The 14,627-nt window shown below is 32.0% G+C and overlaps 1 protein-coding gene across 2 annotated transcripts in view; it reads left to right on the forward strand.

The window, feature by feature from the left end:
* LOC123704329 overlaps nucleotides 1-14,627 on the forward strand; it is a 43,102-nt gene continuing 28,475 nt past the window's right edge. For both annotated transcript variants that reach the window (XM_045652663.1, XM_045652664.1), the window contains exon 1: nucleotides 1-363. In XM_045652663.1, coding sequence (XP_045508619.1) covers nucleotides 333-363 — 31 coding nt within the window. In that variant the 5' untranslated portion in view covers nucleotides 1-332. The remainder of the gene's footprint in view (nucleotides 364-14,627) is intronic.

Consider the following 14,627-nt stretch of genomic DNA (forward strand, 5'->3'; position numbering starts at 1 on the left):
ATGACGTTCGCCTGTGTTTTTGTCGTGTGAACTTTTATACGGAGAATATTTTGTGATAACGCAATTTTAAAAACATAAAAAAAATAAAGCAGTGCGCGAAATTATGTGCATAGTTTAATGTAAAAACTTGGTTCATAGTGGTGTATTGTTACATTTGTCGCCAGATAAAGTTGGAAGGATAGGTGTTTGATAGTGATTGTATCATATCATATTTAATATAATACGTAAAATGTGTGCTTACAATGAGTGTTAGTGATGTGAAAAAAGTGAAAAGAAATGGGTGTCAGATTGAAACATCCGTTCAAAGAGAAATATTATAGTTGCCCACCAAAATGGATATGATTTCGGATCTATCGCCCTTGAGTAAGTATTAGAATCCTTTCGAACTTGTCTTAGGGATGTCGAAAGTGAAAAAAAATATCGATATATCGATACATCGATATTTAAAAAAAATATCAATATCGGCATTGATATATCGCGGAAAAATTATCGATATATCGATATATCGGCAAAATTAAAAAAAAAGTGGTTTTAAAATAACAGTGTATTTAGCGCAATAATATCAATTGTAATCTTATCTTAATATACATATATATAAATCTCGTGTCACAATGTTTGTCCTCAATGGACTCCTAAACCACTTAACCGATTATAATAAAATTCGCACACCATGTGCAGTTCGATCCAACTTGAGAGATAGGATAGTTTAAACATGTAGGTACCACGAGCGAAGCTGGGGTGGACCGCTAGTTTTTATATAAAATGTAAATTATTTTAATGTACAAATATCTCAATAGAAACGAAGGAATTTTTATAGTTATTGTTTTTATTAGACAAAACAACATACATATCAGACACAAAAAAGCGATCTTCTAACTTTTAATAAATCAGGCAAACCAGTATTTGTCCGATAGTGAAAGTAGAAAAACTCTGCTCTTTACATGTTCCGCTGTCTGCCGGCTTCTATTGTTAGGAACCGCAAGATTTACGGCAGACGCCACTCTCTCTGAAGGTACAGAGGAAGCCGTAGGTGTCAAGTATTTAAGTGCCAGATTCGAAGTAGTGAAGTATTCGAAGTAGTGAAGTGTCAAGTGAAGTGCCAACTGTCAACTGTCAAGTGTGGTGTCAACACAAGTCATAGACTATACAGTTATTTTTTCATTTGTTTTACGGCTTTGAATTCTAGCGACTTTAGCCAAAATCCATAAATAAAATAAAAATATCGTTTTTGATACAATTTTCGATATTGGATATTTTATATCGATATATCGATTTATCGGTTAACAATATATCGGCAAAAAATATCGATATTTCGAATTAAAAATATCGATATATCGATATTTTTTCAACAAGCCTAACTTGTCTTTTGAAAAATAGTCATAGGCTAGTGATGTGGTCTAGCTGGTGAAATATCGATAGAATCCTTTCGAACGTAGCTCTGGTCTTTTGAAAAATAAACAATAGCTAGTGATGTGTACCTAGCTGGTGATATATCGATAGTTTTGTAAGGTGAGCTTTTTATCGTGGGTTACTTGGTGCCGGAAGGTGGACGTCCTACTTTCTAGTCCTAACAAGTTATTATTAATTCTAATATGTTCTCTTTGAGGTCTACTTGACAACATGGTCAATTTATTTATTTCATCATGTTTTAGGTAACCAGTTTTATGCACCTACTTAGGTACCTAATAACGTAAAAAAAAATATGTAAATTTATGCATAGTTTTTAATTAAAAAGGTATCTACATAAATATTATGCACATAGGTACAATACCTATATTATAAACAAATCGAAAAATTATTTTTCTAATTTTTCGATTTGTTTATAACTAATATAGGTATAGCTTGCTTAGGTAAGTACTAGGTACCTAGTTATTCATATTTTTTTATCATGGAAGCAACTTGTATTTTTTACACACATAAAAGCATTATCTTCCTACTAATATTATAAATGCGAAAGTTTGTGAGGATGTGTGTATGTGTGTGTGTTTGTTACTCTTTCACGCAAATACTAGGTACTGAACCGATTACAATGAAATTTAGCACACATATAGAAGGTACCTTGGATTAACACATAGAATAGGTTTTATCCCGGAAATCCCACGGCAACGGGAACTATGCGGGTTTTTCTTTGAAAATGCGGGCGAGGCCGCAGGCGGAAAGCTAGTTATTTCATAAGGAAAAAAATGCTTTTATTCTTTCTCTCTTCGCTCTCTTTTTAACCGACTTCTTTCTCTCTCAAGTCTATTGATCAAATGTTACGTAGGTATATTAGTTAAAGGTATTATTACCTAGGTATTATGCCTATAGTATTAGTTGTTAGTCCACCTGTGCGTCACTATTTCTTAGTATTTAGTACTATTGTTAAAACTTTGCCTAGAAGTTACAAGATAATATTATTATTATTATACATAAAAATACATTTTCGAGGATATATGAAAAAAATGTTTGTTATTTCTTTCACACATAATTTGGCGCCAAGACTCCGCCATCTTTTATTAAATTAGGTATATTTATATTCCCGTTGTAAAAATTAACAAGATTTAGCGACATCTTTAGAGCTGAAATCTATAAAGCCATTTTCGCTTGAGCGAAACTAATATTAACCTATACAAATACCTAAATAAATAACAAAAGCCTCATTATGTTTAAAATAATCAAAATTTTCAAGGTCACAGAGACACCAGTTAAAAGTTAAACAAACAGTTAGTCAGTTTACAAAACAGCCTAATGTTATTTGAGATCGCTTTTTGTTTTAACTTGAAACTAGTAATGACACGCGACTGCGAACGTGTATTGACGTGTAGGTACTAGGTAATGAATAAATCGCGACTAAAGGGAGCTAAAAGGTACCTAGGTATACAGGGGGTCCCACTATTGGTATGCTAAGCGCGAAGGGACTTGTAGTTTTGCATACACTGATCACGTAAAAAATACTTAAACAACAAGATTACGTCAAAATTTTTGCTACACTTTTCCTGAAAATCCATGTTTTCTTCTCTAGCTTCGCGCAGCCAGCATATACCGCTTGACTAAATGTGAGCATTTTGTCTATGAAAACCTAATCTTAAACGATAGCCCACGTGCTGGTGTCAAAGCTGGGCGGGTTGTTATGGGTGTACACTGCACAGTGTACAAATAAAGTTTTTAGAATTGATCTATTTGAAAAAAAAATGCGTCTGGAATTAGTTATAAGTATTTTTTACGAACTCAGCGTATGCAAAACTGTAACCTCCTTTGAGCTTAGTATACCAACAGTGGGACACCCTGTACCTATAACTTCTAACCGTGTTATGACCTCTTATTCCTAATTAGTTTACGCTAAAATCATATAGGTACCTAATACCATAATAATTAACCATGGCTGGTTATTGCGATCATAATATATCAAAAGATGAATTTGCAAGTTCAATTCACGGCGTAATCTGTCTGCAAATACATAAGTACATAGTCATAATACGGCCCCAGGGCCTAGATAATAATGTACATATTACTATGTATTTTGTAAAATTAATTGAAAAAAAAATAGCAACTATGGAGTTTCTTGCCGGTTCTTCTCCGTAGATACTGCTTTCCGAATCGGTGGTAAATGTTAAAATATTATATTGTACCTAATGACGTTTCAAAAGTGCTTCTAGAAGAAGTCTAATTGAATAAATAAATGTTTGAGTTTGAGTTAGGCCCATTTTATCCATTTAGAAGTAATAGGTTTACGGCCCCTGTGAGCGTTTGAATTCTGTTAAAAAGAACTAAGTACTACTGGTCCTATGGCCCATACCCCACAATGGGACAAAGCATTTCAATTTTCATCGCGTTTCAAAGCAATTGTCGACAATAAAGACGTCGGCAAGTCCCGTACCGGAAAGAATTATCTTGTATCTATCTAAACGAATTACGGATAGGGCTGTAACTAGGGATATTTTATTAATTTTTTTGTCCAATTTTATAAATAGATGGAATGTAAAATAAAATACAATTTAACTTTTTTTGAATAAAAAAAGGTATCTGTTTTTGAGATTTTCAAGAAGATTTATCTTTTTTTAACACCTCAAGAAAATCTTTAACATTTAGATTTAAGATCAATCGAAAGACAACCTCATTTAAACCGACTTAATCAAAATTTCGTGTTGGTTTTTACACGCTTTATTTTTGTATTGCATCACATTCGTCACATTATGTCACATTACAAAATAAGCAAAATATTTATAAACCAAACGACCTACAATGTGTATTTTATAAGTTCTCTTGTCTTCATACAATATATCGATTTTTAATTTGCATGCAAGAAAATAATTTTAAAACTCACAGTTGACAGCCCTGTCGCAGACATTACAGAATTAGGTATAATGATACTTCCCTTGACACATTTCTCACTAGACTTTGGCCCTAAGTCCCTAAGGAATAGGGTCCTTATATTTAGCCCTTTGCTAGATATACCTACGGCTAATAAAATACTAATACTATAGTAAAAACTATATCACATACGCCACCTAGTGTTGAACTAAGGAAAACTTATACTGTAAGCAACTAAGAAACATAAGTTCTTTTATTAGCTTCACCTGTATGTTTGTATGTTACCTACTCCTTTATACTCGACTAGCTGCGCTCCGCGGTTTCACCCGAGTGGCTCCGCTCCTGTTGGTCTAAGCGTGATGATATATTATAGCCTATAGCCTTCCTCGATGAATGGGCTATCTAACTCTGAAAAAAATTTTCAAATCGGACCAGTAGTTCCTGAGATTAGCGCGTTCAAACAAACAAACAAACAAACTCTTCAGCTTTATAATATTAGTACCTATAGATTTCGAGCCACATGAAATAGACTGAATAATTTAGTTACATACTTAAATACAGCCTGTAAACAATGGATGCCAATCAAATGTCAAAATAAAACTAATAAACGCTTAGAATAATAATTAACTACGTTACAATGCATAGTCAATGCATTTACAGTTAGGTATACACTAATAAATAATAGAAATAGTAATATCTGTTTGTTTGTAATTTAGGTACCTACATAACATGATTTTAAAATTGAGCAACTAGGTAGGTATGGAGTTTCTTGTCGGTTCGTCTCCATAGTAATACTGCTTTCCGAATCCTTGGTAAATGTAAAAATATGTTATGACGATTCCAAAGTGCTTCTAGAAGAAGTCTAATTGAATAAATAAATTTGGAGTTTGAAAATATAAAAATAATCAAAATTTATAAAAGAAATTCGTGTTGGTTACTCACTCCTTTTCGTTTAACTCGAGAATTCAATGTGCCTTACATTGAATTGTATACCCTACCTAATGTTATTTTTCCTTTTTTGTTTGTTATCACTACTTTTCAAAACGGCGCGGGCCCGGGCGTCATCGACTTGACGAGACTTATTACAAACATTTAGTACTTCCAAAGGTCCCAACAAACAAACATACAGATGAATAAAATTATATTCACAATCATTAAAATAAATCACAGGTTAATGTTCTAGTAAAAAGCGAGAGAGAGACAGTGCTATATGTGCGAAAGGGACACACACCCTACTTAATTTTTCCCACGATTAAGAAATAACAATGAAAATTGCTCATTGCATTCAACTGTGTACAGGTATTTTTTTATAACCTAAATATGTACTTAGGTCAACTAGAAAAAAAAATCAACGCTCATTCGCGCTCTTTCTAAAAAAATAAATAAACGCAATTTTTTTTAATCTATGGCATTATGGTATATCTGCTGAAATTGTGGAATAGATTTAAATTAAGAGTAGGTACAAAAAAAAACTACGAAGTAAAAAGTAAAAGTTTAAATAAACAAAAATTGTATAGAACCTATCGATTATTAATTTTTTTAATACTGAAATGTCTATATCATACTAAAATTGAAACATTTTCCATATAGTTACCTACATATTAATAACCTGCATAGTTCCCGTTCCCGTTCGATTTCCGGTATGTGTTAATCCAAGTTACCATCTATATGTCTGCTAAATTTCATTGTAATCAGTTCAGAACTATATTGACGTGAAAGAGTAACAAACATACACACCTACATCCATTCTCACAAACTTTCGCATTTATAATATTAGAAGGGATATTCAAAACCTAACCCTGCATAATTATTCGTAATCGGTTAACCACCTGGGCGAAACAACAATAGCATTTGATTCACAATACAAACACATAAACTTGCGACTTTGTTTAACCGACAGAACAAGGTGAGGTTATGCTGCTTTACAATTGAATTTTTTATGAAGTCGAGGTTTTATAAAAATGTTCTATAAAAAATGTTTTATAAAAAAATGTTCGTGACACAAAATAGGCCTTGTATTTTTTAAACAAATGTTTACGTGTTTATTGTTCCAAAAAGGTTGAACAGTTTTCGATGACATTTGCGTAAAGATTTACGCTAAGTTCGCGCCATATTTAAATTATTTAGTAGTTACTAGGCACATTTATTTGGATAGTAAAAAGGGAGGTTCTAGGAGTAATAAAAAAAACGAACAACTATAAGTAAAGTAATTATTTCATGCCAATTGCCATTCTACTTACAAAGTTAATTGAAGAAAATGTCGACGTACATAGGTGGCCCCCTTATTTCCTTTTTGCAACTAACAAACAATCTTTTAGCTACTAGAACTTATGACTGTACAGGTAGGTAATATCAAATATGGTTGAATATGTTTTTAACAAGACCTGCAATGTAACAAATACACAGAAATGTAAACTTAATAAAAAAAAAATACACCTTGGCACAAAATAATATTATAAAATCGACGCTCTGTTAGGTTCACAGTTTTCGTGGTCGGATTTAATTGAAGGCTAACAGTAGCTTTAAAGAAGGTGGAATATTTACCTGTTTTCGTGTTTTGTGTCGTTTAATATACAATAGATGCTAATATTATAAAGATGATGAGTTTGTTCGAGTTCAAAACGACTGAAACGATTTTGAATTATTTTTTCAGTAAAATAATGTAGCTCTATGAGCATAGAGCTACAAATTCAACTGTAGCAAAGACAAGAAGAAGTAACGGTTTAAAATAGTCATAAATAAATAATCCAAATTTTTTCAGAAGAAAAAAATCCTGTCTGTTGTAAGGTTATGTCACAGAAAGGTCATAGATTAGATACCTACTAGGTTAAGTACCAAATTCAGCCGCATGTGTTCAGTAGTTTTTATGTGAAATATATTAAATCTTGCCGAAATGTATTTTCGGCAAGATTTAATATCTTTCACATTTTTTTAATCTAGGATACTATTTATTAATTTAAAATTATAAAGCGGGCGCTAATCTCAGGTACCTACTACTGATCTAATTTGAAAAATTATTTTGGTGTTAGATAGCCCATTTATCGAGGAAGGCTATTATAGGTTTTATATTACGCGCGGGGCACAGCTAGTAAACGGATAAAAATAAAATATGTGAAATAGAGCACAATACGTATTCGCGTCTAAAAAACGATGTTTATTTTTATTTATGTACCTAATATTTCACACAGTCATATTTGTTTTTTTCTCTCAATAATGATTGTTTATTTAATATTCTTGTATTTATTATATATTTAAAAGTTTTGGCTATAATAACTCTAACTGCGTATTCGTGTCAAATTTCGTTGTTTTGGGTCGGTCATGCTATGCTTTGTTTTGGACTATACAGGGTGTTATTTTTAACAGCTAAAAGTAAAAAAAATAATAATTCCCGCATCACCTTCTGGACTTTAAATAGAATAAAATAATATTTATTTGCTTAAACATGGTACAGACTACAGAGATATCAAAAAATGGGCAGAGGCAGGCTTAATAGGGCAGATGAATAACTACATCTGTTTCACTGATCGATTTTCTCTTATATATATTGACAAGAAGGTGACCAAACTACTAAATACTGCTAAAAAAATGTGTATTAACATTCTAATACACAAGTAAGCAAACGAAATACAATAAAGTTAGTTATTTAGCATAGGTAGGTAATTATTGATATTTGATTTTGCATTAATTTTTAACTTTACTATCTAGATATATATTGTTATGTACCTACCTATAGATGGAAATCTTATGAATAGATTAAAAATATACGACAGTTCTTTGGCATATTATGATATATTATGTAGTTACATATTATGTAAAATTAAGTTGTAATATTGACATGATTTTAAAAGAGCAGCTATGGAGTTTCTTGCTGGTTCTTCTCCATAGATACTGCTTTCCGAATCGGTGGTAAATGTTAAAATATGTTATATGACGATTCAAAAGTGCTTCTAGAAGAAGTCTAATTGAATAAATAACTGTTTGAATTTTAGTTTTACGTAATAAATTGACCGACATAAAAGCTCATAAACAAATCCTTACACTTATTCAAAAGTTTAAACACCCTGTATACCAACTTAAGTTCCAATAAGTCAATCTGAACATTAAGCCACGTCAAGTCAAGCTCGCTCCTGATTGGTGCAAATAAAACGTTAAGGGTAGGTTGGCCCGCCCCTCGATACTATTAGTTTGATCAATAATTTTCAATAGCCTTGAAATAAGTGATTTACTTATAATATTGAATAGCTTTTTTCGGGTTCACATTGGTAAATTATACTAATATTATAAAGCTGAAGAGTTTGTTTGTTTGAACGCGCTAATCTCAGGAACTACTGGTCCGATTTGAAAAATTCTTTCGGTGTTAGATAGCCCATTTATCGGGGAACTTATATATTATCACGCTAAGACTAAAAGGAGCGGAGTAATGCGGGTGAAACCGCGGGGCACAGCTAGTAAAATTATATACCTCTATCTTTACTAATATTGATTATATTGTGCGTCTTCAAGATGCTTTGAAATGGTACAAAGATTTAGTTGTGAATTAAATCGAAACCAATCCTATTAATATTATAAATGCAAAAGTTTGCATGTTGTTTGTTACTCATTTACGCAAAAACGGCTGAACCGATTTTCATGAAATTTGGCACGCGTATAGAGTGTAACTTGGATTACCAATTATGATAGTATTTTGAAGATGTATCTACGTTAAAAATATCAAAAATACTAGGTTCATCTTCGGCAAGCAGCAAAAATTGTCGTTTTTCTTTTAAAATCTATACATATAATAAAATCGTAGGAAAGTCAAAACTGTACATTGAATATTTTTTTAAAAGAATACCTGGGCCGTGATCTATAATCGATATAGAAGCCAAAAACATAGTTTTTAGAATTTTTGTCTGTTTGTCTGTTTGTCTGTTTGTCTGTTTGTCTGTTTGTCTGTATGTTTGTCCGAGCTAATCTCGAAAAGTACTGCATAGATTTACTTCAAATTTTGCATGAATATTACTAACAGGACGGGTGAGGCTATAGGCTACATATTATTAAGCTATCACCTACGGGGGAGGAGCTGTGAACCTTTATTTTTCTTACGTATTCCGTGTATTACGACAGCGTACAATCTAAAGACTCATGTTTAAATGTTGGTTTCGAGTAAGCCATGCTATTATCTAGCTTTACAAAATAAAAACTATGTCATTTACGTAATTTGGGCAGAGAAACAGTTTAATGAATTTAGTAGTATAAAGACAAATTAGAAACAGCGCCATCTATTAAATGTTATAAAAATCAAATCAATTTACACGTTAACTATTGGAAATTAATAATCAAATGACGCATATATAAATGTTGTTTGACAATATCTAGATTGACACTATAAAAAATTATGCCATTTAAGTAACTTGGGAAGAGAAACATAGCTTAAAGAATGTAAGTTGTATAATGTTAATTTTGTAACAGCGCCATCTATGAGATTTCGTAAAAATCAAATCAATTTACATGTTAACACTACTGAACACAATGTTAAAAATTAATAATTTAAATATAATTATGTTATTTATTTATTTAACTCTTTAACCCATATCTTCCGTTCCCTTTAAGATATATTTCGTGTAAATAATAAACTACATTTTTTTTAAAGTGAGGGTAGATGTTTATTATTTTAAGTAAAAATAGACACCATTATCTACAGTTAATCTAATGATTGTGTTCCAAAGAGTATAATAATATATTGTTGTGTTCATTAGTTACAATTTTAAAAATCTTCGTGTTTTATAAATTTACTAGCTTACCGCCCGCGGCTTCGTCCGCTTTGTCTAAAACCTAATAAATTATGTACTAAAACCTTCCTCTTGAATTAGTCTATCTATTAAAAAAACCGCATCAAAATCTGTTGCGAAGTTTTAAAGATTTAAGCATACAAAGGGACATAGGGACATAGGGACACAGAAAGCGACTTTTTTATACTATGTAGTGATATTTATAAAGCAATTGAATGCCATAAAACAAAAAATATCAAATGCAATCTTCGTGTTTTGTGAATTTTCACCATCATGCGTTCCCACAAAAGGTAAGTTGTTGTTGTTTGTTGGTAAGTTGTTAAATGAAATGAAATGAATGATTCTTTTATTATTTTGAGGTGCATTGGGAACAGAAGTTTTTGATAAAATTTTATTTGTAAGTAGCTTTTTTTATAGATTTACAGTTAACTTTTGATTTTTTTATTTACAGATTCAATGCTAATAAAATTATATCGCCTTTGGAAGACGATTTCTGCTGATATTTTTACTACACCACTTGAAAATTGATGATTTGATGATAAAGACAGTAGCAGCGAGGATTAAGTGGAAATTAGTAATCATCCGCTTCGTCAATTTTTGACTGAAGTTAATGTCCAACGTCCAATGGTTCAATCATTGGAAGTATCTCGGGAAATTTTGGAGGATATTTTTCAGGAAGGAGAGGAGGGGCAGCCAACCACATATCAAACTACTACGTTTTAGTACCGAAAAAAATGTTATTGCCAAATGAAACGTAAATTTTGCACTCACAACTCAAGTAATGTTTTAAGTTATCAGATAACCGCAAAGTCAAAATTTTATTTTTATTTTGACTTTGCGGTTATCTGATTATAATATTTATCGTTATGGCTATCGACGTACCGACCGTACTGGGATCAGAGTAGGTACATGATATACATCAGTAGTTCATCATCCAGGATTGCTTAGAGCATTTTCACACTGAAAAAGATGTTTTCTTTGAATTGTAGTTGCTTCATTTATTTATTTTTAATCATTTTACATAATATGTTTTATATTTTATAAATATATCATTTTCATTATTTAAGTAGATAAAATAAATTATGTAACGGTTTTATAAGAAAACACATTTTATTTGTTAGGCGACGGTGATTTCTTCCAGGCAAAAGATATTCATCAGCTCAATAAAATTGAACAGTATGTTGTTAGTTATTCTTTAGATTCACAATTGTAATGAGCATTTCCGCATGCAAGTTGTATCGTAGTTTAGATATATCATAGTTTTTACATATTAAAGTTCCAACAAAACCCTCAAATTTTTTAGTAGAGTTGAGCAAGATAATTTGAAAAATGTGCCGTGTTAAGTATTATAGAAAAGGTTAGTACGTTGGTAATTATTATTTCTTCTTCATTTACATGTTGTTAGTAAAAATAAACTTTAACTTACAGTCAAAGTAGTCAAAGTATATTTTAACTAATACTACTTAATATCTATTATACTTATGTTCAGTATTTATCTGTATTATTATTGCTTGACAATTAATATATTTTCATGTCGTATACCAAATTATAAACATAAGTTTAATGTGTAATTAGCTGGATTTATTTTTACACACTCACAGACTTATATTTTATGTTAAATGATAAAAGAGTGTTAATATGTAGTGTAAATCATAATACATTTTTTCACAATTAAAAACTTTACTTACTCAATATGAAGACCGTTTGACAAATGATAGGGTGCATCATAATAAGATGAACATGAGCATAAGCAATGACTAGAGTAGGGACGCGAATATTACAATTATATGAGACAAGAACGATTAATAAGTTTGTTTAATGAAAGATTAAGAATTGAAACTATTCGGTCTCTGGAAACGTACGAATAGCGAGAGGCCCGTCTTACTGCAGACAGATTTCGTCATAGTCTTAATGTCTTGAGGTAAACAATCTACGAATTCGGTGGTGTGGTCTGACAAATATAAAAGTGGGTTTGCTTATAACCTCACAATTGATTACAGATCATCTTCTGTATAGGCGATATTAACGTAGTATGTTCTTTTTGTAATGCTTTAAAGTGTAGTAAGGCGAGTCGGCTTTCGTTTGAAGATACACCGGAACCTTTGAAATCACTACTTTTAGAGGAACATACTGTGCAATTAGCGTTTAGCTACTATTATGTATTCTGTGGTGCAATGTAAACTGTTATTAGACAATATTCGCTCTTATAGTAGTGCGTTTCAAATGATCCTTTGGTGCTCAATAATTATCAGAAGATCCGTTCATGCTTACTTTTAAGATACAAGGTCAAGTTTACCATTTGATAGGATCCCTTTTGCCTGAAGGCCAACCTAAGTTTGTTTAAATATATTTTGTATTCGACTACAACGAATAGTGGAATACAAGAAATCAATATTTCTCAAATTTAAAACTGAACTCATTTCACAATTTTAGAACAGGTTAATTCGTATGTATGCAGTTTTAAATCGACATTAGAAGCTTTTCCTCAAGATGGTGATATCGGCACTCAGGAACTCCCTGGACGTGTTATAACGCCCAGGCCACAGTATTACAATTTTTCCTACAGTAGGGCGACGAATGTATTTTCGCATAGCAACGGGGGGGAACTCGCGGGGGGTCAAGTGACGCGGGCCACGTACCACAAACATGCTTAGTTTGTGGTATCGAGCGCGAAAGATAGTCATCGTGTTTTTAGTAAAGTTACTATGTAAACTAACGTAATTTAATACTTAGGTACATATTCTATAATGGTGTGCTCAAACTGTTAATCTACATTTAATTTAGATTATTATTTGATATATTTTTTTTTATTTATTATACTTTATTGCATTAAAAAAATACATAAACACATATAACAAAGACAATTTTGAAATTGATACTAAGTAATGTAGAATTTAAACCACATTCATGTTTTCTTCAGATTTTAAGATTTTCTTATCAGAGTGTTCAATTTTAATGTAGTTAAATTGTATAAGAGACAATAGGTAATTAAGAAAATTTTAAAATAAAGTGTCACGTATTTTTTTTAAACGACGAATGACGAAAAACGACCTAATCGCGGACGAAGTCGCGGGCAACAGCTAGTTAAGAATATACATCAAGAAACTCGAAAATCTTTTGTCACTTTGTCATGAAAATTAACGTTTATTGATCGAGAGGTATGAATGAATATTGAGTTAACAATGCCATAGTAACGGGTTGAGATGTGACGTCATAAAACGACATAGAAGCACAGTTGACAGATATATATAGGTACCTACGTAAGAAGCGCATTTTCTTTTCTTAATAAATTAAAAAAAAATCGTTTGCTAGGCACTTCTTATAGAAATACAAACTACAATATAGTATTCTTATGTATGCACTTGCCACTTATGATTTAAGGAAAAGGAAATTATCAAAAAAGTCTTGAAGGAATAACTCTCTATGTATATTGTATATCCTAATATGTAGTACAAACTGTGCTGTGCGGTTTTACCAGCATTGCTCCGCTCCTGTTGGTCTTAGCGTGATGGTATATAAAAATAGCATTGCTCGATAAATGGGCTATCTAACATCGAAAGAATTTTTCAAATCGGACCAGTAGTTCCTGAAATTAGCGCGTTCAAACAAACAAACTCTCCAGCTTTGTAATATACTAGCTAACCGCCCGCGGCTTCGCCCGCTTTGTCTAATACCTAATAAGTTATATACTAAAACCTTCCTCTTGAATCACTCTATAATCTATTAAAAAAAACCGCATCAAAATCCGTTGCGTAGTTTCAAAGCATTTTCAAAGATTTAAGCATACAAAGGGACATAGGGACAGAGAAAGCGACTTTGTTTTATACTATGTAGTGACGTATAGTTTTTTGTAAAAGTTACCGATATTCTTAAATATAAAATCGTAAATAGTAGTTACAAAAGCCAGACAACATTAGTTTTATTTAAAACGTAATTCAATACTTTGATAACAGATTGACGCATGTTAGTTGATAGAATATGAATCAATTTTCGGTTTTTATCCTACTAATATTATAAATGCGAAAGTTTGTGAGGATGTGTGTGTGTGTTTGTTACTCTTTCACGCAAATATTATTGAACCGATTACAATGAAATTTAGCACACATATAGAGGGTGACTTGGATTAACACATAGGATAGATTTTATCTCGGAAATCCCACGGGAACGGGAACTATGCGGGTTTTTCTTTGAAAACGCGGGCGAAGCCGCGGGCGGAAAGCTAGTATGTTTATAAAAGCCGGCTACTCACGTGCCTGCATCAGGGGCAATTTTTAAATTGCACCCTTAATTGGCTCCTTAATTGTGACGTGTATAGGCAAGCAGGGGCAATTTAGAGAACAACTGAAATTGCTTCGACCGCCGCCGTGCAACCGAGATTGTTCCAATATTGCCCCTGCGGCAAGTTCGTGAGTAGGTTTAACATGCTTGTATGCTTCACCTTTAAGTTTGTAACCGACTCCTTTAGACTCGATTTTGACCGACTTTATAGGGACAGATGTAATTCAAACTTTGTACTCATGAATTTAATTGTACATTACCCATTCCAAGCTAGGTTTGGTAGGTATT

The sequence above is a fragment of the Colias croceus genome, chromosome 29, assembly GCF_905220415.1.
Source record: "Colias croceus chromosome 29, ilColCroc2.1".
NCBI lineage: Eukaryota > Metazoa > Arthropoda > Insecta > Lepidoptera > Pieridae > Colias > Colias croceus.